This window comes from Sorex fumeus, unplaced genomic scaffold (genome assembly GCF_029834395.1).
Source record: "Sorex fumeus unplaced genomic scaffold, SorFum_2.1 ptg000122l, whole genome shotgun sequence".
Classification (NCBI taxonomy): Eukaryota; Metazoa; Chordata; class Mammalia; order Eulipotyphla; family Soricidae; genus Sorex; species Sorex fumeus.
The window spans coordinates 13591648-13615368 of NW_026606179.1; the positions used below are offsets into that span (position 1 = coordinate 13591648).

The window sequence follows — 23721 nt, forward strand, 5'->3', positions numbered from 1 at the left end:
AAATCCGGCAGCACCGGCCCTGGCTGGACGTCCCCTCGCGGGTCACGACCGTGTGTCCAGGCGGTTCATGTACTCCTGCAGGGCCTTCAGGCGGGCGTCGATTTCGGCCATGTCAGCCACCTGGTGGTCGGCGCTGTACTCTGGGGGAGGGGAGGGAGGGCGAGGGCTAAAGCCGCGGGCGGGCACCGGGCAGGGCAGCGGAGGGGGTAGCTGTCCAGGTGCGACTCACCTTTCATGGGGAACCAGTTTCCCGAGCTGGCCAGGCGTCTCTGTTGGCGGCCCCGTTCCGCGGGTGGGGCCTTCTGTGGGGGGAGAGAGAAGGTCGCACACCCTCCCGACCCTCCCGACCCGCACACCCACGGGACACGCTAGGGATCTCAGCAGGACGAAGGGCTGGCACCTGCGCTTCCTCCAGTTTGCAAGTAACCGCATCCTGCGCTGCTGCCCTTTGGTGCCATTACCGCGGTTAAGAAAGGGCCCCGAGTAAGGTGCTCGCTCGGCACACGCCTACCGGGGTTTGATTCGCGCACCCCGTGGGGTTCCACCAGCACCGCCAGGAGCTAGGAGTAACCCCTGAGCGTCGTTGGGTGTGACCCAAAACCAAAAGAAGAGAGAAAAAGGAACAGGAGGGTCACACAGCTGAGAGGGGCTATTACTGTCCACCCACCCACCATCCAATGGTCTCAATACACTGTCCAGCCGCAGCTCCACAGCCTGATACCCCCCAAAGGCAGTGAGTGGGGGGGAAAGGAACCTAGGGGGGCTGCTGGTGGTTCCCGCACTCACCATGTTGGACCTGGACCAGGGAGTGGGGCTGGGAGGTTTCCGGTGGCGGCCCACGCTGAAGGGAGGAAAGAATCACAGAGCAATGGGGGTGGGGTGGGGTCTCTGTGGGCCCCCCCACTGCCCCTACTTCTTAAGACCCAGCCCAAGCCCGTTCCTGTGGCTCCCTTCCTGGGTCCAAGTGTTACCCTCTTGGGAGGGATTCCGAGAAATCCTCGTACTCGCTGCAGGAGCTGATGGATGAGCAGCGGCTTCGGAAACTGTCCACTGGGGCGGGGGGGAGCAGAGAGAAATTTGTGGGTGGCCCAGTGCCTCACATGCCCTGCCTCAAACTCCAAGCCCATCCCACTCCCTCACCATGCGCTCCTGAGCCCCACACTCCCCGAGTGCTCCAGCCCCGTTACCCGAGGAGCTGCGGTGCCGGGAGCGGTTAGCCGCATCCCCTCGGCCACTGCTGGCTGCGGGGCCCCGAGTCTGGCGAGACCAGGAGACAGCTGGGCCATCCCCACGGCCGTCCCCGCTTCCACCACTGCCTAATCGGTTCCGCTGCTGCTGCCTGCGGGGGTGAAAAAGGAGATGCCGGGGGCTGAAGCGATAGCACAGCGGGTAGGGTATTTGCCTTGCACGTGGTCGACCCGGGTTTGATTCCCAGCATCCCATATGGTGCCCCAAGCACCGCCAGGAGTAATTCCTGAGAGCATGAGCCAGGAGTAACCCCTGTGCATCGCCGGGTGTGATCCAAAAAGAAAAAGGAGATGCCCCCTGTGCACCCTACTAATGGGGGTTGGGGGAGGTGCTGTGGGTCACCCACGTCCCGTCATGGGAGGGGGAGGAGGAAGGAGAGAGAAAGAGAGAAATGAGAGAGCTGAAAGCAGTGCCATGGGCTTCAGTGGGGAAGGCGAAACTGACCTAGGTTTGATCCCCATCATCCCCGGGTCTCCCCAGCACCGGGAGGAGTGACCCCGGAGTGCAGAGCCAGGGGTAAGCCTTGAGCACCACTGGATGTGACCCAGAAACCAAAAAAGAGGTGCTAGCTAGGGCTAGAGAGATAGGAACCGGGCAGGGATTGCGCGCAGGACTTGCACTTGCGGGCCAGGTGCAGGGCCGGGGAGTGGGCAGGGCAGTAGGCAGGGCGGAGGGCGAGGGCACTAACTTCATCCTGAGCTCCCGCTGCTTCTTCTCCTTGGCTTTCACAAAGGCTGTGGGGTCGAAGCGGGGCGCACGACCACCTAAGATGAGAAGGGGGTGGGAGGAACGGTAGCTGGGATCACACCGCGCCCTCATAGCCCGCGGCCGTCCCCCCTCCTCGCAGGGACAGGCTCGGTGGGCACAGACCTGTGGGCGAGGGCGAGGGGCGGGCAGGGCGGCCCTGGCCCCGGCCGCCGCGGCCGCTCTCCCGGGACGAGGAGCGGGTGGGGCCGCGGCCACGCGAGGTGGAGCGCTCCCGGGACGAGGACGCGCGATCCTCTCGGGCCGGGGGCAGCACCACGGGCGAGGTCCGTCTCCTGCGAGCACAGGCCCCCCTGGCCCCGTCAGAACAGCTGGTCTCAAGCCCTGCACACCGGCACAGGCACCCCCGCTCCCGGGTGCACCCCCCCCCAATAATCCCTCAGTCGCTGCCCTACACGCCTACAGCCAAACACGCCCCTTTAACCGGGTCCGCCTCACGGAGGGAGCCCTACTGTCCCGGGAAAGTCGGAAAGTCGGCGGGCGGATTTAAACCAGCCCCCCACCGGCGGCAGCGGCACACCTTGGCTTTCACCTAACCCCTCAGGTCGAATCCTTTCCAAGGCTCCTACCTACACGCCCATCTCACAGGCCCCGCCCTCCCCTTCTAGCCGTCCAGTCCAAAGCCCAGAGGCACCTTAGCCCCGCCCCCACACTATCTCGACCCGAGCCCCGCCCCCCTCCAGGTCGGTCTAACCCAGAGCCCCGCCCCTTACTCAGACCCCGCCCTCCCTCCGGTTCCTTCTACCCCAGAGCCCCACCCCCCTGACTCAGGCGCTTCCGCAGCCCCCCTCCCACCTGCGGCTGGGGTCTGCCTCTCCGAGGGTTCCCCGCCCAAGGGTCGCTCACCCCCTCTTGTAAGCCGCCAGCTCGCAGTTGAGCGTCTTCAGCCGCGCTCGTAAGCTCCGCTCCGACGCTTTCACCTCTTCGAGCTGCCGGGAAAGAGAGGACAGGGGTGCAGAGGTCTGGGCCGAGTCCCAGGCCTGCGACCTGTCAGCCACCCCCGCCGGCCCCTCACCTCCTTGGCCAGGCGGCGGCATTCCGGGTTGCGACGCGCGGACCCCCGGGCCCCAGCGCCGCGCTCCTGCCGCAGCTCCAGCTCCAGGCCCCGCACCAGCCCGCGCAGCGACTCGGCCTCCTGGCGCGCCGCGCGTCCCGCCAGCGCCTCCTCTCTCGATCGGCCCAGCTGGGCCTCCAGCTCGCGCTTCTCAGACGCCAGTCGAGACACCCTGGGGAGGAGAAGAGCGAGCGCTGGGGGGCCGGGGCCAAGGGCATCCCACTGCCCCCGATCATCTCCCCTCTTTCATCTCTTCCATTGAGCCTAGGTATAGGTCACCCCCGTTCATGGCCAAACTGGAGATCCGGCCCTAGCTCCCCTGCAAGATCCGGGGCAGACACACAACCGGGTTAAGGCTCTTGCTCTGCCTGCTGTGGACCCTAATTCAATCCCTAGGAGTGACTCCGAGTGGCTCGTGAGCACTAACGGATGTGGCTCAACTCCTCTGCTGCCCTCCCCACCCCCAACAATAAAATAAAATGCAAAGCCAGTCAGGTGGCTGCCAGCTGTCTGAGAAAATGGCAAACCGAAGGCAGTGCTTATGGAAGAAGACAATGCAGCAGCCCAGAACTTGTAAGTTATAAACCAATGCTACCTCAGTAAAATCTATTTTTCAAAAGTACAATGTGCACACAAGGTTATACACTGCAGCACAATTTGTAATATCCAAAGGGTGAACTTCTTTCAAACGCTCCCGCAGTGGGCACAGAACAGTAGGGAAGGCGCTTGCTTTGCATGTGGCTGACCCAGGTTCAATTCCCAGCACCTTATAGGGTCCACTGAAAACCCCCCGCCAGGAGTTAAGTCCTGAACAGCACTCAGCGGGACCTCCGCTCAAAGCCTTTATAAGGCAAGAACAGGGCTCGGGAAACTGCTCAAAGGGCTGGAAATATGCGCTTTGTATACACGGGCCCTAGGTCTGATCCTTGGCACTGCACTGTCCCCTGCGTATTTCTGGGTCTAGCACCCACCCAAATAAAAATAAAATAACAAAAGCTAAAATGAAAGTGTTCTAACAGGGTTTCAGTGACAAAAGGGCCTGTCTTGCTAAGGCCCGTGAGGCCGTGAATTCAGCCCCTGTCACCGCCCCACAAGCCCAAGCTGATCTCAAGTGTGCAGCTGTTTGTGACCCTGATGCCACAACTGAGTGCGCTCTCCCTGGCACGCCACAGCCAGGCGTGGCATCACGGCAACAGAGGGAAGAGGAGGGGAATGAACTGAAACTGGCCCAGTGGAACAGTACACTGGCTTCAAGTGCTTGCCCTGTGAGTGTGTGGTCACAGGCTCAATGCCCAGGAGTCCCACATGCGCCAGACATCTGCTCCAGCCTCCGCTATTGGAACCTGGAAGCCCTGAGGTCTGGGATCTCCAGCACTGCCTGCAATTTCTGGCGTTATCACAGCCAGGTGTGTGTGTGAGCATCATGAGTGGGGGGGAGGGGCAGCCTTCCCCACCATGAGCTCTACGGCTAAAAAGCCAGGTGAGCACCACGGTTGGGAAGTGTAGCCACCTGGGTGCACCACTGCAGGGACCACCCCCGCTTCGGGAGCACGACCACCCCAGCTTGTGCTTCAACTAAACGTGATCCCTGGGAGCATGTGTGCGAGAACCACATTAAAGTGTGCCTATCTCGGTGAGCACTTGGCGGGTATGTGAGCACCAAAGCTAAACAATGAGGAGTAACACGGCCAGCTTCACACACATCATCGCAGCAAGAAAGGGAAGCAGGAAGGGGAGAGGAAGCAGAATAAATGATTCCCCCAATCTGGGACAGCCTCCTATGTTGCAGATAGTCACTGAAGTGTTTGCAGAGGAGCGAGGGGGTGTGGGGCTTGCCCTTCAGTGGATGCCAAACCAGGTGGGCTGGATGGTTAAGCCCCGATGCTGGGGTGCTGGTCTTTCTCCCAGCTCAGCTTCCCTGATAATGCCTCTTGTAATCTCCTTACTGGGGGGGGGGAGGGGAAGGAGAGGGTATGGCAGAATGCGGGGGCATTGTCGATACGCAGGGATTACTCCCAGCTCTGTGCTCAGGAATTATTTCTGGCAGTGCTTGGGGGACTCTATGGGATGCTACAGATCGAAACTGCCTTGGCCACATGCAAGGCAAAAGCCCTCCCTGCTGTACTATCGATCTGGCCCCCTTGGCAATATCTCCTGTACTTTCTGGCTGCCATGTTCTCCAGGGAGTTTCAACTCTGCCTCCACCCGTTCTCCCTACCCAGCCATGCCTCCGTGCAAAATGCAATCTGGCCTGTCCTCTTTCCCCACCCTTGGGAATGGCTCCACTCAGCCTTCCAACAGTCCTCCCCCAGGGGTTCCAGTCCCAATTCTGCTCTCCTGGCCCTCCTAACCAGCTCGTCAGCGGGAGGAGTACCTCATATCTGTCTCATCCTGCTGAGGATGCTCACTTGGTAGAAGATAGAGCAGGGATCCAGCACGGGATGTCGGAGTCCCTGGGCGACCTGAGATGCTGGGCGGCGGGCGCCACCTCGTGGCTAGTGTAAGACACACCCCCCCTTCCGTCCCTCTCCCTTCTCCACTTTAACCCCAACACTTAGGGTACAATCTAAAGTGAAGATAGAGCCCACAGGGTCCTCCCAGTTAGCCTGAGCTGGGGGCGACCAACAGTGTGACAAGCAGGGGAGGTATGGGGGCTCGGCACTGCACGACTCCTGCAACTTCTCTCTTCTGGGCTCCCCAACTCCTGAGCCCTCGCTCAGATATTGCCAAGGGGGCTGGAGCGATAGTACAGCAGGTAGGGCTTTTGCTTTCATGTGGCCGAGGCAGTTTCGAGAGTCCTGTCTCTCCCTGTGCACGGGGCCGGGGCTGTCTTGGTTGCTGCTGTGTCCCCAGCACAAAGCAGGCTCAGAGAAGAATCCCAAAGAAATAAAGGATGCCGGGTCCCCAGCAGCGCGGAGCCGCGGCCCTGGGGTGCATGCTGGGAAATGCCCCTGTCCGCCCTCCAGCCCCTCAAAACTTACTGCTCTCGGAGGTGCCAGATCTCCGTCTCACGGCTGTCCCGAGTGTCCTGGCCGTCCTGCCCTCGGAGGCGGCCTAGTTCCTCCTTGAGGGAGCGGATAACGCCCTGCAGGACCACTGGGTCGGGCTTGCCCTGGTACGGGAGGGGCAGCGGGTAGTGAATCCTGGGGAGGGTTAGAACCGCGGCGTCTCAGAGGCCAGAGTCCACCCGGAGGCCATGGCCACCTTCTGGCCACTGTAGTCCTCCTGTGACTTAGGGTTCAGGTTCTAGGGCAGCTTTGAGTGAGCTCCTGGGCCCCGGGCCCCAGACCCCCTGCTTCATTCCCTCAGGGGTGGGGTCGCTAGTCTCCCAATAGCTGCACCTCCCAAACTCAGACTCTCAGGGGCCTGACCTGGATCACCTCTGGGCTGAGAAAAAGTAGGGCACCATGATGAGCTGCCCTACATGATACTATTCATAGAGGATGGATCGGAAAATTCAGTAGCAATGCACAGATGGGGAAGACGCCATCTCCCTGATGCCAGACAGCCATTTCCATCTCCTCCCTGGCAGCAACCCCCATTACAGGTTCACAAGCCAGCGTAGCTAGCCTCTGGCCTGTGATCATGGGAAACGGGGCTAGGGGTCTCCTGGGACTAGTTCTGCTTTCCCGATCGAATGGGGAGCCACCATGGGCAAGCACAGTCCTGCCCCTATTCTTGTTTGGATTCAGATGCAATGCTTGGAAGCCTGCAGTCATATCGTGACCAAGAAGTCATAAGGATGAAGCCAAATGGTCAGCACTTTAGGATGACCAAAGGGGGGGGTGGGGAAACCAGAAGCATCTCTGATGGAACACATACGGAAACTGAGGATTCCCAGGGCAAGCCCTCATACTCTCCCCACCGGGGGACCAACCACTTTCTCTTCCCTCTGCCCACCTCTCAGGCTCAGAAGCCAGCCTTAGGGCCCCACCTGTCAAACTCCACAGAATAGATGAGGATCAGGTAGCGTTTGGAGTTGAGCTGGGATGACCTGGAGGGCAAGGGGCCCGCTCGGCTCCCCATCTTCCGGTTCCGCAAGGACTCCAGGTCCGTGTAGGTCAGCAGGTCGAGGGTGACTGATTCGCTACTCTGTTGGGAGATGAGGGGAAGAACTGCCTGGAGACACAACTGGGACAGGAGATGGAGCCACAGGATAGTGGGGAGGGCGCTGCCTTGCACTGGCAGACCCACATCCCATCCCCGGCACCACATATGGTCCCACCCCCAGGAGTGATTCCTGAGCGCAGAGCCAGGAATAAGCCCTGAGCATAGCCAGGTATGACACCTTCCCCCAAAGACAAACTGTGCACTGTAGCACTGTCCTCCTGTTGTTCATCTATTTGTTCGAGCGGGCACCAGTAACATCTCACAACAAATTGTGAGACTCGTTGTTACTGCTTTTGGCATATCGAACACATCACAGGGAGCTTGCCAGGCTTTGCTGTGTGGATGCTTTGCTCTTGGTAGCTTGCCAGACTCTCCAAGAGGGGCGGAGGAATCGAACTAGGGTCGGCCATGTGCAAGGCAAACGCCTTACCCACTGTGCTATCACTCCAGCCCCAAAAGACAAACAAACAAACAAAAATAACCCAAAGTCAAAGTGAGACTCATGGAAAAGTTGAACTTAGACCTGCCACTAAAGTTTCTGAAAGTCCCAGCCTTTCCCTGAGACACTGACATAATAAGGACGTTAAAAAAAAACAGATCTTAGGAGTGCCAACATTTTCAGGACTCCACCCCTCTGAGAGTGGGAATTCCCACTTGGCTGATGCACACAGATAACAAAAAGCCACACTGATACAAAAATGGGTGAAAGGTAAAGATCCACAAGACACAAGATCTAGCTTTGGTGCCTTCTGATTCTACACTGTAGCAGAGCAGCTACTGGGAGGCCTCCCCTTCTGTCTAGCCTCGCAGTGTGGGGTGAAGAGGATTTTCCATCTCAGCACCTGATGCAGAGGTGCCTGTGAGAATCCACTGGATTCTGCTGGAGTCAGATAAGACACAGATTTGCAAATATGTAAAACAACAGGATGTCTCTTCCTTTAGTTTTAGAAAAACATATTACTCATGAAAGGAATACTTAGATAATCAAGAACAAGTTTATGCCTGCTATTATTAGGTTTTAGATTTTTGGGATTTTTTTTTGGTTGTTTTTTCTGTTTGGTTTGGGGGCCACACCCAGCGGTGCTCAGGGCTTACTCCTGCTCTGTGCTCAGGGATCACTTCTGATGGGACCTGGGGACCTTATGTGGTACCAGAGACTAAACCCATGTTTGCTGCATGCAAAGCAAGCACCCTATCCACTGTGCTACTGCTCCAGTCCTACTGTAAATTTTTTTTTTTTTTGCTTTTTGGGTCACACCTGGCGATGCACAGGGGTTATTCCTGGCTCATGCACCCAGGAATTACTCCTGGTGGTGCTCAGGGTACCATATGGGATGCTGAGAACTGAACCCAGGTCAGCCGTGTGCAAGGCAAACACCCTACCCGCTGTGCTATCGCTCCAGCCCCCCTGCTGTAATTTTAAATGAGTTCATAAGTATTTAAAAACTTTTGTTTTAATATAGATCATAGCCAACAATAATAGCACTGGCAAAATAAAAGCTCTTTGAACTCCTCAACAACTTTTTTGTTTGGGTTTTTGTTTTTGTTTATTTTTTGGGGGGGCACACCTGTCAGTGCTCAGGAGTTATTTCTGGTTCTGCATTCAGCAGTCACTCCTGGAGGTTCTTGAGGGACCAAATGGAATGCCAGGGATCAAACCCAGGTCAGCTACCTGCATGCAAGGCAAGCACTCTACCTGCTGTACTACTGCTTTGGCCCTGAGTGTTGAATAATTTTTTTTCTTTTTGGGTCACACCTGGTGATGCACAGGTGTTACTCCTGGCTCATGCACTCAGGAATCGCTCCTGGTGGTGCTTGAGGGACCATATGGGATGCTGGGAATTGAACCCGAGTCGGCCGCATGCAAGGCAAACGCCCTACCCACTATCCTATCACTCCAGCCCCTCTTGAGTAATTTTTAAGAGCATCACGGAGTTGCCAAATAAAAAGTTTGGGAAGCACTGAGTTCAAGATATAAATCATGGGGGCCAAAGTGACAGTACAAGGGTTAAAGGTACAGATGAGTGCAGCCTAGAGGTCCCCAACACAACGGGGGTGACCCAGATCATTCCCTAACATCACGGAACCCAAGCAGCACTTCATCCTAGGGCCCTTGAACTGTTGGTCCAATTAGCCAGAAATCACTGGGAGAAAAGCCCAGGCCCCAATGAGCTGGAAGGTCCCAAACAATGGATTAAATAGTGCAGCACATGTACAATGGAATATTAGGCAACCACTAACAAAGACACGTATATACAGTGGAATACTAGGCAACCACTAATGAAGACAACAAACTCAAAAGCCCAGCTCTTTTGTTTTGTTTGTTACTTTTTGGTTTTTTGGTCCCACTCAGTGATATTCAGAGCCAACACCTAACTTTGTATTCAGGAATCACTCCTGACAGGGCTCAGGGGACTCTATGGGATGCCAGGGATCGAATTTAGGTCAGCCACATGCAAGGAAAAGTGCTCTACCTGTTGTACTATTTCTCCAGCCCCACAAATGTCCAGCTTTTAATTAATAAAATAAATAAATAAATAAATAAATAAGCCTTACAGAAGTTACTAGAAGGCAGTTTCTGTACGCTTTCCACAAACCACTCACCTCCTCTTCCGTAACACTATGAAATGGGGCCCACTATAGTCTCTACATCACGAACAGAGAAACTAAGGCAGGGAGGGCAGTAACAGGCCCCAGGGCTCTTGGCCATTATGCCGTAGTGCTTATAGATGGTCAAGTGTTAACAGACTTGGGTAGAGAATAGAAAGGGGATAATGGTGTGGCTCAGAGCTGGAGCATTTGCCTTTTATGTCTGAGGTCAAGAGTTTGATCTTTGATACCACCAAAAAAAGGGGGAAGGGATATGAGTTATTTTGTGGGGTAGGGGACACCTATGTAATGCTCAGGGAACCCAGGGGGCCACTCAAGGTGATACTCTGCTAATCTGGCTATACAGTTCAATGGTTAGACCCTGCAATGCAGTGCTGTTTGAGCCCACTGGTGCTGGGGACCCTGCCAGGGTCACACCTGGCAGTGATGGGTCAGACAGAGTTGGGGATCAAACTCAGGGCCTCAAGCATGCCAGGATATCTCCCCAACTCAGAGTCTCATTTTCTTTTTTTTTTTTTTTTGCTTTTTGGGTCACACCTGGTGATGCATAGGCGTTACTCCTGGCTCTGCACTCAGGAATCAGCCCTGGCAGTGCTCAGGGAACCATATGGGATATAGGGAATCAAACCCAGGTCGGTTGCGCGCAAGGCAAAGTGTTCTATCAGGCAAGTGTTCTATCACTCTAGCCCCTCAGAGTCTCATTTTCTACATCGCACGAGTTTGTTTTTGTTTTGTTTTGGCTTTTGGGCCACACCTTGAGGTGCTCAGGGCTTACTACTGACTGGCTTGGGGGTGCTGTAGGGGGTGCCGGAAATGAACCCAGGATGGCCGTGTGCAAGCCAAGCACCCTCCCTGCTGTATCATCCTGATCTCACTGATACACCTGCTGTGTATCACCAGAAAGGCACTAGAGCTCAGAGTTTCTAAATGATGTCTGTATCTATATTGTATCCCCAGGACCAGGAAGGTGACTCCAAAAAAGCTAGAGCACAGGTCTGGCATGTGGAAAAACAGGGTTCAATCCCTGGTACCGCATGATTCCCCAAGCACTGCCAGGAAGGACCCCCAAACACCATGTTGGGAGGAGGTCCTAAGCATTCAGTGGCCCAAGATCAACAAATAAACCCAAAAGACAAAAGCATCTTTAAATAAGCAATAGGACAGGGAACTGTCTGATCCACTGTTCACACCGGTGGCAGCCACACCACTGACATGCAGTAAACGACAAAGCAGTCAATCCTTCACATGACAGCATTTTTTTTCTTTTGCTTTTGGGGTCACACCCTGAGATGCACAGGGGTTACTCCTGGTTCATGCACTCAGGAATTACTCCTGGCCATGCTTGGGGGACCATATGGGATGCTGGGAATCGAACCCGGGTTGGGCCGCATGTAAGGCAAACGCCCTACCCGCTGTGCTATCACTCCAGCCCCTCATGACAGCATTTTCTTAAAATACTGTTACATCTTTTTGGGGGGGGGGGGGGTGGGCTCCTGGCTTTGAACTCAGAGATCACCCCTGGTGAACTAGGAGGACCATATAGGGTGCTGGGGATTGAACCTGGGTTGGCCATGTGCAAGGCAAGTATCCTATCCATTGTATTATCCCTCTGGCTCTGTCGCATGTTTTAAAGGCAGGTTATAGGATGTCGGAGGGCAGATATTAACTATATAAAATTGCAAAACACACACACACGTGCACATGGTTCAAACAAATAAATGGAGAAATGCTGGGTTAATTTTTCACCCAGATACAAAAAAATATTACCAGGTGTGAAGATGAGGCGTGATTTTTACTTTTCTCTGGCCTCTTGAATTGCCTGAGCAGAATGATCATATAAATGAGAATATGCCTTTTACTTTGACTTGATTTTTGGGGGGGGAGGGGGAGGTGGAGGGGGGGAATATGTGCCACACCCCAAAGGGGCTCAGGGACTATTTCAGGAGTGAACCCTGGCAGGGTTCAGGGGACCAGATGTATGCAGGGCCAGCAATTGGGTGCATGCAAAAAATGGACTGACCCTTGTTCTATTTCTCTCTGCCCCAAAGCCTTTACATTGGGAAAATCAGAAAAGAAACGGGGGTGACCCTGAGCCATCCATGATTGAGAAAGTAGGGGTCAGGCTGGTTTTAGGTGGGCATCTACCCCCACAGCAGGAACCCAGCAGGCCAACTCCCCCAGCCCCAGCAGGGGCACCTACCTGGGTGAGGGCCGACTCCAGCATGTTGCAGAAGATGTTGAACTGTTTGAAGTTCCCTGTCTTGTGCGTCAGATCCTCGATGACTGAGTAGGGAGAGGCGGCCTTGAGGGGGGTGGCTCCCCACAGCTTGTCAGATCCCACCCCCACATCAGAGAGCTTCCAGCTAGGTAGAAGAGGCAGGTCGGGAACCGGAGTGATGGACAGCAGGGAGAGCGCTGGCCTTGCCCATGGCTGAGGCGGGTTCAATCCCCGGCATCCCACAGGGTCCCCTCCCTGAGCCCCATCAGGATTGATCCCTGAGCAAGGAAACAGGAGTAATCCCTGAGCACCACTGGGTGTGACCCCAAAACAGAAACAAAAAAAAGCAGGGGCAGGTGGGCAAGATCTCAGGGAGGGGAGTGCCCTGGGAGGTATACTCACAGTTGGCGTCAAACTGTCCCCGCCACTGGTCAGCTGTCATACGGTCCTCCACCTCCAGCTCCAGCACCTGGCCGGAAACGCCCACACGCACGGCATGCTCTACGCCCCGGAACACATAGTCCACCTGCAGGCTGGCCGGCTGCTCCATGGCCAGTATCGCTGTGGGGGGCAGGGGGCCACAGAGAGCCCTTGAGGTTGACAGCTCAGGCTGGACACTGGAAAGCCAAAACTCAGTGCCTGGTGCCCATACTTACCAGCGGTGGCCCCTTCGGGAAGAAACGCCACTTCTCTGGGCCTCCGCCTCTTCTTCTTCGGGAAAATGGCTATAACAATGGCACCAATGTGACTGGTGCTTGTCACCAAAAATCAATTGGACACTATACTTAAAAGAACTTGGAGATGTGTGGGGGGGGGGGAGGGGGGCTGGAGTTGTAGCAATGCCAGAGGGACCCTATGTGGCACCACGGATTGAATCAGGGTCAGCTACATGCAAAGCAAGTAAGTGCCTTCATCTCTGTACTATTTCCCCAACCTCACCACTAGTGTTCTGTTTGTTTTGGAGCCACACCTGAGGGTAATTAGGGATCACTCTTGGCTCTGTTCGGTGACCACTCCTGGTGGGGCTCAGGGGACCATACGGGATGCCAGAATCAAACCCCGATTAGCGGTGTACAAGCCAAGTGCCCTACAGTTATAGTATCTCTCCAGGGCTCTGGCCCCCATTTCTGTTTAAATCAATCATTCAGAGGCTGGGGAGATGGCTCAAAGGATTAAAGGAGCAGGGGCCTGAGCTTGAACCCCCAGCACTGCATGGTTCCCGAGTCCCCCTGGGAGTAATTCCCAGGCACTACTAGGTGTGACCCCTCCAAGTAAAAACACTCAGAACTGTGTCCTGCGCGATACTATGTGTGGAACATGATACTGGAATATGTCATCACTAGCCAGAGCATCCTGATGGTGTTACAGGAAACTTTTATTTATTTTTATTTTTGGGTCACACCTGGCAATGCTCAGGGGTTACTACTCCTGGCTCTGCACTCAAGAACTACTCCTGGCGGTGGTTGGGGGACTGTATGGGATGCCGGGAGATCGAACCCAGGTTGGCCACGTACAAGGCAAATGCCCCACCCTCTATACTATCGCTCTGGCCCTGTTATGGATAACTTAGGGATCCTCAGGCTTCTGATGTGTATTTTGGCATGGGAAGAGGTTTGGGCCATACCTAGTGGTACTCATGTTCTATTTCTGGCTCTGTACTCCGGGATCACTCTTGGCCATGCCTAAGAGACCATACACAGTGCCAGGGATCGAACCTGGGTCTGGCACATGCAAGGTAAGCGCCTTAATCTCTGAACCATCTCTCCAGCCCCTTTAGTTATTATTTGTACATTCACTCAGCAAATATTTATGGAGGGGGAGAAACTATGGTAGGAGGCTTAATTAAGGTCAGGAGAGGTAGAGGTTTTATCTTTATTATTATTTTATTTATCTGTTTTGGGGCCACACCTGGCAGTGTTTGGGGCTTACTCCTGACTCTGTGCTCAGGGATCACTCCTAGCGGGCTCGGGGGACCACATTGGATGGCGGGAATCAAACCTGGGTTGGCAGTGTGCAAGGTGAATGTCCTACCCACTGTGCTACTGCTCTAGACCTGGGGGCAGGGACTGAGCAGCAGGACAGGCAGCCCTCTCTCAGAAGCTGCAGTGAGATAGGCTCCCTGGGAAGACAGTTACTGTGTGATCAGTGAATCTCCTGCATCATTCAGGCTGAGTTAATAACAGTCCATCAGGACCCACCTCAGCCAACAGAGTGAGATCTTTAAGTTCAGAGGAATGGAAGAAGGAGAGGACCTCTTCCCTCGGTCTGGATTCTAGGGGGCGTCCAGAATGGGCATCCCGGCTGCCCGGGTTCAGATCCAGGTGATGTTCTGCACACAGAAACCCAGCTATTTTTGTCTCTCTCGGAACCAGATTCCTTGTCTTTTTGGGCCACACACCTGGCGATGCTCAGGGTTCTGTGCTCAGGAACTCCTGGAGGTGCTCAGGGGACCATACGGGATGCTGGTGACAGATCCTGGATTGTCTTCCTGCAAGGCAAATGCCTTTCCCTGCTGTACTATCACTCTGGTCCCCAGATTCTTTGTCTACAAAGCATGTGCCATCCTGTTCGCTGGGGACAGGATACACCCCTCCTCTCAAGTGGAACAGTTTGGTACCCACATGTCAAGGAGGGCCCAGGGGATAGCTGAGTGATTGCCTTGCATATGTGAGGCCTCAAGTTCAACACTCAGTGCCACCTACATGCACCAAGCCCAGTTCCTGTAGCTCAGCCTAGAGCCCCCTGTGCCACAAAGAGGATGGCCCCCAACATGCAGCAGGTGTATAAGGGCTCTGACAGGAGGGCACCTCCCCAGGCAAGCAGCACAACTACACATGTACAATGGGGCCAGCATGAGAGGCATGAGAGCACCGTGGGGAGGGCACTTGTCTTGCACATGGCCAACCAGGTTCTATCCCTGACATCCCACAGGGTCCCCTGAACCCACCAGTACAGAGCCAAGAGTAACCTCTGAACATTGCCAGGTATGTCCTCCCCCCCAAAAAAAATTAGCAGGAGTGACCCGCCGCGTCCCCTGAGCATTGCTTGGGAGACCCAAAGATGAATAAACAAGCCTACAAACAGGGCCCAGAGAGATAGTGCAAGGGTTAAGGTGCTTGCCTTACAGATAGCTGACCCCTGATCAACACTGGGAGCGACTTCGAAGCACAGAGCTGGGAAAAGCACCAGAGCACCAAAGCAACCTCTAAAAAGAACAATCTAAGAAGTCCTCTGAGCATCAGAGAAACAAGCAGGTGCATTGCCTAAGGAATTCCTTTCTTGTTTCTCTTTTCTTTGCATTGCTCAGAGCTCACTCCTGGCTCTGCACTCAGGATCCCTCCTGGTAGGGCTCAGGGGATGACAGAAATCAAACCACAGTTGGCCAGGTACAACACAAGCGCCCTCCCCGCTGTGCTATTGGTCTGACCCCAGTTAAAATAATTTCTGGGGTTCCCAGAATACCACCCCCAGACCAGGCCACTGAACTGCCCGCCTGAGCTCCAGTCATCCTGTCAAGTCCCTCTCAGTCTCAAAACCTAAACTCTGAACTTTAGGGAGTGACAATACAACAAGGAGGGCGTTTAGCGCTTGCACATGGCCAACTGGGGTTCAATCCTCAGCATCCCATAGGGTCCCCTGAGCACTGTCAAGAGTAATTCCTGAGTGCAGAGCCAAGAGTAACCCAGGAGCATCGCCTGGTGGGACCCAAAGTAATAATAATAATTAATAATAATGAAAGAAAAGAAAGAACCCAAAAACAAACAAAAAAAAAAACTCAACTTTATTTGTGGGGGTGGTCTCCATCCTTGGGAAGGACAGATGAAGTCAGGGGAGCCCTTCCAGGGGAAGCCCTACGACTGAGCCTTCGTTCTCTGGAGACTGAGCCTTCATTCTCTGGGAACCCCGAGACCGGGCTTCACAATAACCAAGCAGTGGGCAAACAAATCACTACACATTTCCATGCATCCGCAGCTCTGGGTGCCAGGCAGCGCAGGCCCCGCCCCCTGGAGGCCCAAGCCCTGCCCCGAAGACACCTCGAGCCAATCAGCGCTGCACAGTCCCGGTTACCGAGGCTGCAAGGACGCAGTTCGCGGTTCGTTTCAGGCGGCTTCATCACTACCCCCACGTTGTTGCAAGCGCGCCCCATTCTCAGGAGGAGACAGAGGAATAAGGGGATCCCACTACCGACCCGGCCCTGTCCCCCCTCCTAGTCCCCATTCAGACCTTCGGTAATAGCGCTAATAGGTGCTATCAGCCTCCCGCGGCCCCCAGATACTGAGTACTGAACTCACCGCTCCCTTTACACACCCTCCCGCAATCCACACACTTCGCCTGCTCCCAGCCACTCGCCTTTGCTCCCACACCAGCCCCTCAAGTTCTCCCCATCGTCCACCAGAGTTTTGGGCTTGAACTCTGCCTTCTGCCTGCATATTCACACCGCATTTTCAGCTTCTAGGCTAGCACCCCCTTCCGCCTACCACACCTGGTAGTCACTGTCACTGTCACTGTCCTCCCGTTGTTTATCGATTTTCTTGAGCGGGCCCAGTCAAGTCTCCATCGTGAGACTTTGTTGTTACTGTGTTTGGCATATCGAATATGTCACGGGTAGTATCCTCTCAAATTAGAAGTCCCTAAGCCCGGGACCCTCGACATTATATTTTCTTTCTTTCTTTCTTTTTTTTGGGGGGGGGGTCACACCAGGCAATACACAGATGTTACTCCTAGCTTTGCACTCAGGAATTACTCCTGGCATTGCTCAGGGGACCATATGGGATGCTGGGAATCGAACCCGGGTCAGTCGTGTGCAAAGGCAAAAGCCCTATCCGCTGTGCTATCACTCCAGGCCCCTCGACATATTCTTTCAACCCAAAGGGAAAAAACGTTCCTTGGGCCCCGCTTCCCCAAGTCCGGGGTTCCCGGAACTAATTACCTCCCCACCCCTACGCACATCAGCTCCCACTGGCCCATTCAGTCCTGCTACCTGCATCCTCCACCATGTTCTGTGACAGACCAGCTAGCCAACCTGCCATGGTGGTTTAGGGGCCCTGCCCCTGACAGCCCACCCCTTGAGACCCGAGTGCTCCCCACCCTCTGTACACCTGACTCCACCCTCTGACCTCAATCTCCACAGCACTGCCTCATTTTTCACCAAGGTGACCTCCTCCTCATCTCTGGGGTACCATCACTGCCCCCCAAAAACTACAGACCCCAGAAATGGCAGAGTTCACAGCCCTTTCCCTAAAGACAGAGCTGAGTCTCCTGCCTTGGTGGGAGGGTCCCCAAATACAAATACACATCATCATCTCCCCCTTGAGGGTACAATCTGCATACACACACACCGAAGTCCCCACCATTTTGGTGAGCAGCGTCCCACACACATATTCCAGCCCATCCATAAACCTCCTGGATTCTCCCCAGTGCGCAAACAGCCCCCTATATACAAATACAAATTGCCTGAGCCAAAACGATGCATCCTTGACCCTATTTTTATCACACCATCTGTACCATGTAAGGAAACTAGAGTCGGACAGAATCCCCCAGCCTTGGCTGTGCAGACCACAGGATAGTCAATATCACTATCACCCCGTTGTTCATCGATTTGCTCGAGTGGGCACCAGTAACGTCTCCATCTGTCCCTGTCACGTGCTAGTGTAGCCCGATGGCATATTGGGGGCTCTTTCAGGGTCAGGGGAATGAGGACCATTATTGTTACTATTTTTGGCACTTTGAGTATACCACAGGTAGCTTGCCAGGCTCTCCGAGAGGGAGGGAGGCTATTGGGGCAGCCTCTAATCACCTTTACAGGTGTTCCCAGTCAGGCATATATGCGGGCAGGATACTCTCAGTAGCCTGCCAGGTTCTCTGAGAGTGAGATTTAATGAATTAAGAGGTCACGCAGCCACAAATGCAACCGCACACTTTGGGGAGGTTGGTTTTATAGTCTCTGGATCCTGGCCGTTGATGGAGTTAGATGGCAGTTGGTGGGTGTAACTGTCTAGCTACTGGAAGATGGGGGATCTGGGTGGAGGAGGCCCAGTCCCAAACCGAGCAGGCTTGGCGGACTCAGCCCCAGGTCCCTCACACCTGGGTTCCTCTGCCGGTTCCTTCATGGGTGAGGCTCATCCAAGCATGTGGAGTCGTCTCAGCATGGCTGTGGCTGGGTCCCAGAGGTCTTCAGCTGCCAGGGCTCTGCTCGGGGCGGAGAAGGAAACTCAACCCACCCTACTCCAAGGGGCCCTGGTGAGGACAGCCAGGCATGGGGGCAGGAGACTCTGCCCCAGAATAGTAAACACATCAAAACCCTTTAGGTCAAAGGGAAGGCAAATGCACTACCCACTGTACCATCTCTTTGGCCCTCAAAAGCTTTTTGCCTCAGATATAAGCTGGCACACCATTAGGTAGGCAGAACCATGTCCCATTTTACAGACAACTACACAGGGTCACCCTGGAACCAACCATCTCCCCAACTCAGTACCCACTGCCCTTCCCTGCCCTCCTTCTAGCCCCCTAGAAAACTCTATGCCTGTCCCTCCAGTGCCAATCAAGTGGGGTCTCATGCCTTCAACATGGAACTTGCTGAAAGCTGGAGACACGGGGGCTGGAGCAATAGCACAGCAGGTAGGGCGTTTGCCTTGCACGCGGCCGGCCTGGGTTCGATTCCCAGCATCCCATAAGGTCCTCTGAGCACCACCAGGAGTAATTCCTGAGTGCAGAGCCAGGAGTAACCCCTATGCATTGCTGGGTGTGACGCCCCCACCCCCCCAAAAAAAAGCTGGAGACACGGAGATTCAGGTGCTGGAATAGCAAGAAATGGGGTCCTAGACAAGGGAGCAAGGTTCCCCCCCCCACATACCAGCTCACTCCTAATCATTTTCCAATGTCTGCTCCAACGCCCCCTCCTTTAGGAAGTCCTCCCTGACTCACAAGATGGGGGAAAGGTCTGTTTCTATTACCAGTGATGCCAGCACTGACCAACAGAGTTTAGTGATCGAGCTCCGGCTCAGCTCTGAAGCAGCCTGGGGCCTCAGACCTTCAGCAAAGCCTGCCTGGGTGCTCAAAGAAAATGCAGAATCCTGGGTGTCACCCCATTTACCAAGGAGGAACTCTGGGGCATGGTCCAAAAATCTCCATTTCCTAGATGCGACCCTCCCCCATTAACCCTCATGAAGACAATGTTCATGAGAAACGGACTAGTTCCTGGCGTTCCATTTGCCCTCGACAGAACAAATGTCCCCAAATGCAGCTGTTATGTGTTCCTAGGTCGAGAACTCAACATGACAAACGACCTGGCATCTGAACTCTGCAGAAGGAAGAGAGCGGCGTGGAATGCCTTTAAGAGTGTCGAAGAAGTGGTTAAGAGGACAAAGAACCTCCAACTTCGGGCACATCTTTTCGACTCCACTGTTCTTCCTGCACTAACATATGCCTCAGAGACCTGGGCTCTACGAAAACAGGATGAGAATGCTATTCGGATCTCTCAAAGAGGAATCGAAAGAGCTATGCTTGGAATATCATGTTTCACTCAAGTGGGAGATGGAATCCAGAGTACCGATCTCCGTCAATGATCAAGAATCAGGATGCTGCCTCGTTTGCCAAGGCATCGAAAATCAGATGGGCCGGACATGTAATGTGATTTAGAGATGACCACTGGACTAGAGCTGTTACGGACTGGACTCCACAGGACGTCAAAAGAACGTGTGGCCACCCATCTACAAGATGATCAGACTTCTTCGTCAAAACCCCGAACAAACGGTTTGAGGCTCTTTGTGTTCCTGAAGCGAGCAGACCCCATTGGGCAACACTAGCACGTGACAGGGATGAATGGAGACGTTACTGGCACCTGCTCGAGCAAATCGATGATCAACAGGATGATACAAGTGACAGAAGTGGCCCTCCGCCACCCTCAAACAAGACTGTACGGCTTTTGCCCTTGGCATCATGATTTGCCCAGATTTTAAACATTTCATTTTGGGCCACACCCGGCGGTGCTTAGGGCTTCTGCCTGGCTCTGCATTCAGGGATCACTCCTGGCCATGCTTGTGTAACCATCTGAGGTGTTGGGAATTGAACCCGATTCAGCCACATGCAAGGTAAGCGCCCTATCTGGTATATGTTCTCCAGCCCTGTGCCCGGTTTATTACCTATCCTGATCCCCACACCAACTCAAGTCCCTCCCAACACAGCTCAACAACCTTGAGAGCCCCCAAGAAACAGACCCCGTGAGTGTAGTAGAATACCTCGCTTTTTTTAATTTTTTTTTTTTGGGGGGTTACAACTGGGCTGGAGCGATAGCTGCCCTGAGTTCGATTCCTCCGCCCCTCTCGGAGAGCCCGGCAAGCTACCGAGAGTATTCGATATGCCAGACACAGTAACAACAAAGTCTCCAATAGAGACGTTACTGGGCCTGCTCGAGCAAATCGATGATCAACGGGAGGGCCTTTATTATTATTTTATTATTACAACTGGGTTACTCCTGTTGGTGCTCAAGAGACCATATGGGATGTCAGGGGTCGAACCCAGGATGGCCAGTTGCAGAGCAAATGCAGTCCCTGATGTACTATCACTCCTGCCCAGAAGTAATGCCCTTTAAGTGCCACTGGGGCATGCTGAAGCTGCACCTCCTGCCCACATAGAGCCAGCACCAGTGCCAATTTCGAGATACAGTGAATGCAAACACTGTGGACCCAGGTGGAGAGGACCAGCTGGGGTGGTCAGCTGGGGCCTATCCATCCGTGAATGGACTATTGTTGTTTTCACTATCACACCCAGTGGGGTACAGGAGCTGCTGTGTGCTTGCTCCCAGTGCTGGGGAATGAACCAAGACCAACTGCTTACAAGGCAAGTGCCCTCCCCATGCTATATTCTATATCTTAAACTCTGGAACAGACATTTGAACCGGAGACCTGAAGAAAACACTCCATGGGGGACAAAGAGGGGGAACATTCCAGAGAGAACACGGTACAAAGACAGGGGTATGAATGGATGAGCGCACAGTGGTAGAAGCAGATGGAGCTGATACTAGAGGTAAGGAGAGCAAAAGGAATGCCCTGCCACAGAGGTGAGGTGGGGGGTTGGAGTCGGGGGAGGGTTACTGGGATCATTGGTGGTTTAGAATGGGTACTGGTGGAGGGATGGGTGCTCTATAATTGTATAACTGAAACCCAAGCACGAAAGTTTGTAAGTCTACAACTGTACCCCATGGTGTTTCACTAATAAAAATTAAATTAAAAAAAAAAAAGAACAGGTGCTGACTTGGACACGACAGCGAGGGAGGGAGGCACAAAACATGAGGTGGCAGAATCCTGGATGCATTCTGAGTGAGAAGCCCACAAGCCATGCCCGTGGACATAGGTCCATGAGAAAAGATAGGGAGGTGAAGAAAACCAGGCCAATGTTCCCATGCAGCACGCTGCCCCGCAGACAGGGGAAGCCCAAGACTGGTTTGAAAAGAGCTGAAGAGGAGCTGGAGCGGTAGCACAGCGGGTAGGGCGCTTGCTTTGCACGTGGTGGACCAGGGTTCGATTCCCAGTATCCCATATGGTCCCCCCAGCCCCGCCAGGAGTAATTCCTGAGTGCATGAGCCAGGAGTAACCCCTGTGCATCGCAGGATGTGACCCAAAAAGCAAAAGAAAAGAAAAGAGCTGAAGTGAGTGGGGTGTGGGGGTTTCCATGGAGAGAAGGCATTGGCCACTGGCTAGAGGGTCTTGGAGTCCAGTAGGGATGTATATAGAAGACAAGCTTGATCCCCCAAAAACGGCCCGGAAGCCAAGCGATGGGGTGATCCCTGAGCTGCATCCAGAGAAGAGAAGAGGGGCGCCCTCTCTCCAAAATGAACTGATATGAGATCCAGACTTAAAGGTCTCCTGCACCATCCCTTGCGCCATTAGGAAACCGGAGGGTGTTAAATCGCATCCAACACCTGGTGGGCGCCTATGCCTTCGCCCCGCATTAACGCACCCTCCATCCTCCCTCATCCTCCCCTGCTTCACCTACGCTGCCCCCAATCAAAGCTTGCAACTCACCGCAAGGACCCTCGCCCCAATACACTGCGTTTGGAAGCAACTCTGCCTTAAAACGCCCCCATTCCATCGCCAGCCTTATTACCAGAGCACATCTACATTGAGCCCAATGTGCCATCCGCTGTCTCTTCCTTTACTTTCAAATACAAAACGCAGCCCCCGACACCACAATGCCGCGCTCTGCCCCTCCGCTCCTCTTTAACGCGTCTACCCGTATTACAGGGCTACCCCCTTACTGATCCCGCAACAGCCGGGTCAGCTGCCCTCCGCAGCCCACCCTACTCGGGTGCACCCCCTCCCCCAAGGTCCGCCACCTCCGCCCGCGCACCCGCCGCTCTCGCAGCTTCTCACCGTCTCGACAGACACCCCTCCTCGTGAGCGGTTCAACTGCCGAAGCTCCAGCCCCGCCCCAGGATCCGGCCTTCTCCCTTATGATTGGTCCTTACTGACTCCCGTCCACATTTCTACTGGCTAATGCAGACGTTCGTCACTCTGTCCCGCCCCGCATTCCGAAATGGGTTGGGCCGACGGTCTCCTCTCCAATCGCTACTGGCTAATCAGTGCTGCCAGTCACCTAGAGGGGGCGGATCCCGGAAGTAATCCTTGACTCCTCCTATCACTCCTGGCGGCTTCCCACGGGAGGGAAGGCGGGGAAAAGAAAGTCGGACGCGCTTGCGCCCTGGAAGATCTTGGCCGCAGACCCGGAAGCTGCAGAGAAGTTCCAGCAGGAAGGTGGCTAAAGATTTGTCGTCAACCTGTGTGTTCCAAACCTGCAGTAAGCACTTTTCCGGTGCTGAACAACCCCAAAATATATGGGCGCGATTCTGATCTTCCTTTTGCCGGTTAGGAAAACGGGCTCAGAGAAGCCGAGCCATGGGGCCAAGATCACACAGCTTGAGAAAAGACTATTTTAAGCCAATGAGTCATTGACTGGGCTTCTACAGTTATTAGAATTTAGTGGAGGAGGAAGAGGAACATTCTTTAAGAAAATGAATACAGGGGCCGGAGAAGTAGTACAGTGGGTAGGGTACTTGCCTTGCGTGCGGGGGACCCAGGTTCGATCCTCGGCACCCCCATAACCTGGCATGAGTGATCTTTGAGGGCAGAGCCAGGAGTAAGCCCTGAGGACTGCAGGGTGTGGCCCAAACACGGTGGGGAGTGAAGAAAAGGAATACACCTCTGACCATACTACCCAGAATGCTGCATACATTTAAAGCTAAATGGGCCTGAGAAGCACTTGGATGGATTAAAAAACTGTCCACATGGGGCTGGAGCGATAGCACATTGGGTAGGACGTTTGCCTGCATGCAGCCGACCCAGGTTCGATTCCCAGCATCCCATATGGTTCCCCGAGCACCGCCAGGGGTAATTCCTGAGTGCATGAGCCAGGAGTAACCCCTGTGCAACATGGGGTGTGACCCAAAAAAAGGAAAAAAAATGTCCACAAATCACAAATTCAAATTTGAGTATGATCATGAGTGTTTATTTCAAATATGAACCAGTAACAAACTACATATTTAAAAGAGCTGACAAATACCATGAACATTGCAAAATCCCCAGATCACGTCATGTTTTTATTAATTTGCTGCCTGACACACCTCTCTGTTGTTTCCTACTTTTTTGGCTACATACACTTGTTTCATAATACCCTTATCTACACAGAAGAAAATGAACTATCTTACCTCTGTCTTGCTTGC

The 23721-nt window shown here is 54.2% G+C and overlaps 1 protein-coding gene across 3 annotated transcripts; it reads right to left on the reverse strand.

Annotated features, from left to right (window-relative positions):
* Positions 1 to 4: 4 nt before the first annotated feature.
* Positions 5 to 22425, reverse strand: CCDC61 (coiled-coil domain containing 61). Of its 3 annotated transcripts, none has more exons than XM_056137178.1 (15): positions 22376 to 22425; positions 12662 to 12730; positions 12408 to 12566; positions 11988 to 12070; positions 7002 to 7159; positions 6049 to 6210; positions 3029 to 3239; positions 2860 to 2942; positions 2119 to 2288; positions 1937 to 2012; positions 1188 to 1339; positions 972 to 1050; positions 787 to 841; positions 230 to 302; positions 5 to 140 (listed from the first exon to the last, which is right to left on the reverse strand). In XM_056137178.1, exons 3-15 carry the CDS (start codon positions 12553 to 12555, stop codon positions 43 to 45), a joined length of 1548 nt encoding a protein of 515 aa, XP_055993153.1. In that variant the 5' UTR covers positions 12556 to 12566; positions 12662 to 12730; positions 22376 to 22425; the 3' UTR covers positions 5 to 42. The 3 variants fall into 3 exon arrangements, with proteins under 3 accessions (XP_055993153.1, XP_055993154.1, XP_055993156.1); XM_056137179.1 differs by having other exon boundaries at positions 22353 to 22413; XM_056137181.1 differs by lacking the exons at positions 12662 to 12730; positions 22376 to 22425 and having other exon boundaries at positions 11988 to 12150; positions 12408 to 12507.
* Positions 22426 to 23721: the final 1296 nt, after the last annotated feature.

What these genes read in the sequence shown, in the direction of transcription:
- CCDC61 (XM_056137178.1), bottom strand. Translation starts at nt 12,555, where the DNA reads ATGGAGCAGCCGGCCAGCCTGCAGGTGGACTATGTGTTCCGGGGCGTA. An exon ending in CCCCTCGCCCTCGCCCACAG is followed by an intron (nt 2,013 to 2,118) that starts GTCTGTGCCCAC and finishes TTCTCATCTTAG; the next exon opens with GTGGTCGTGCGCCCCGCTTC. An exon ending in CAGCGGGAGCTCAGGATGAA is followed by an intron (nt 1,340 to 1,936) that starts GTTAGTGCCCTC and finishes TCACCCCCGCAG; the next exon opens with GCAGCAGCAGCGGAACCGAT.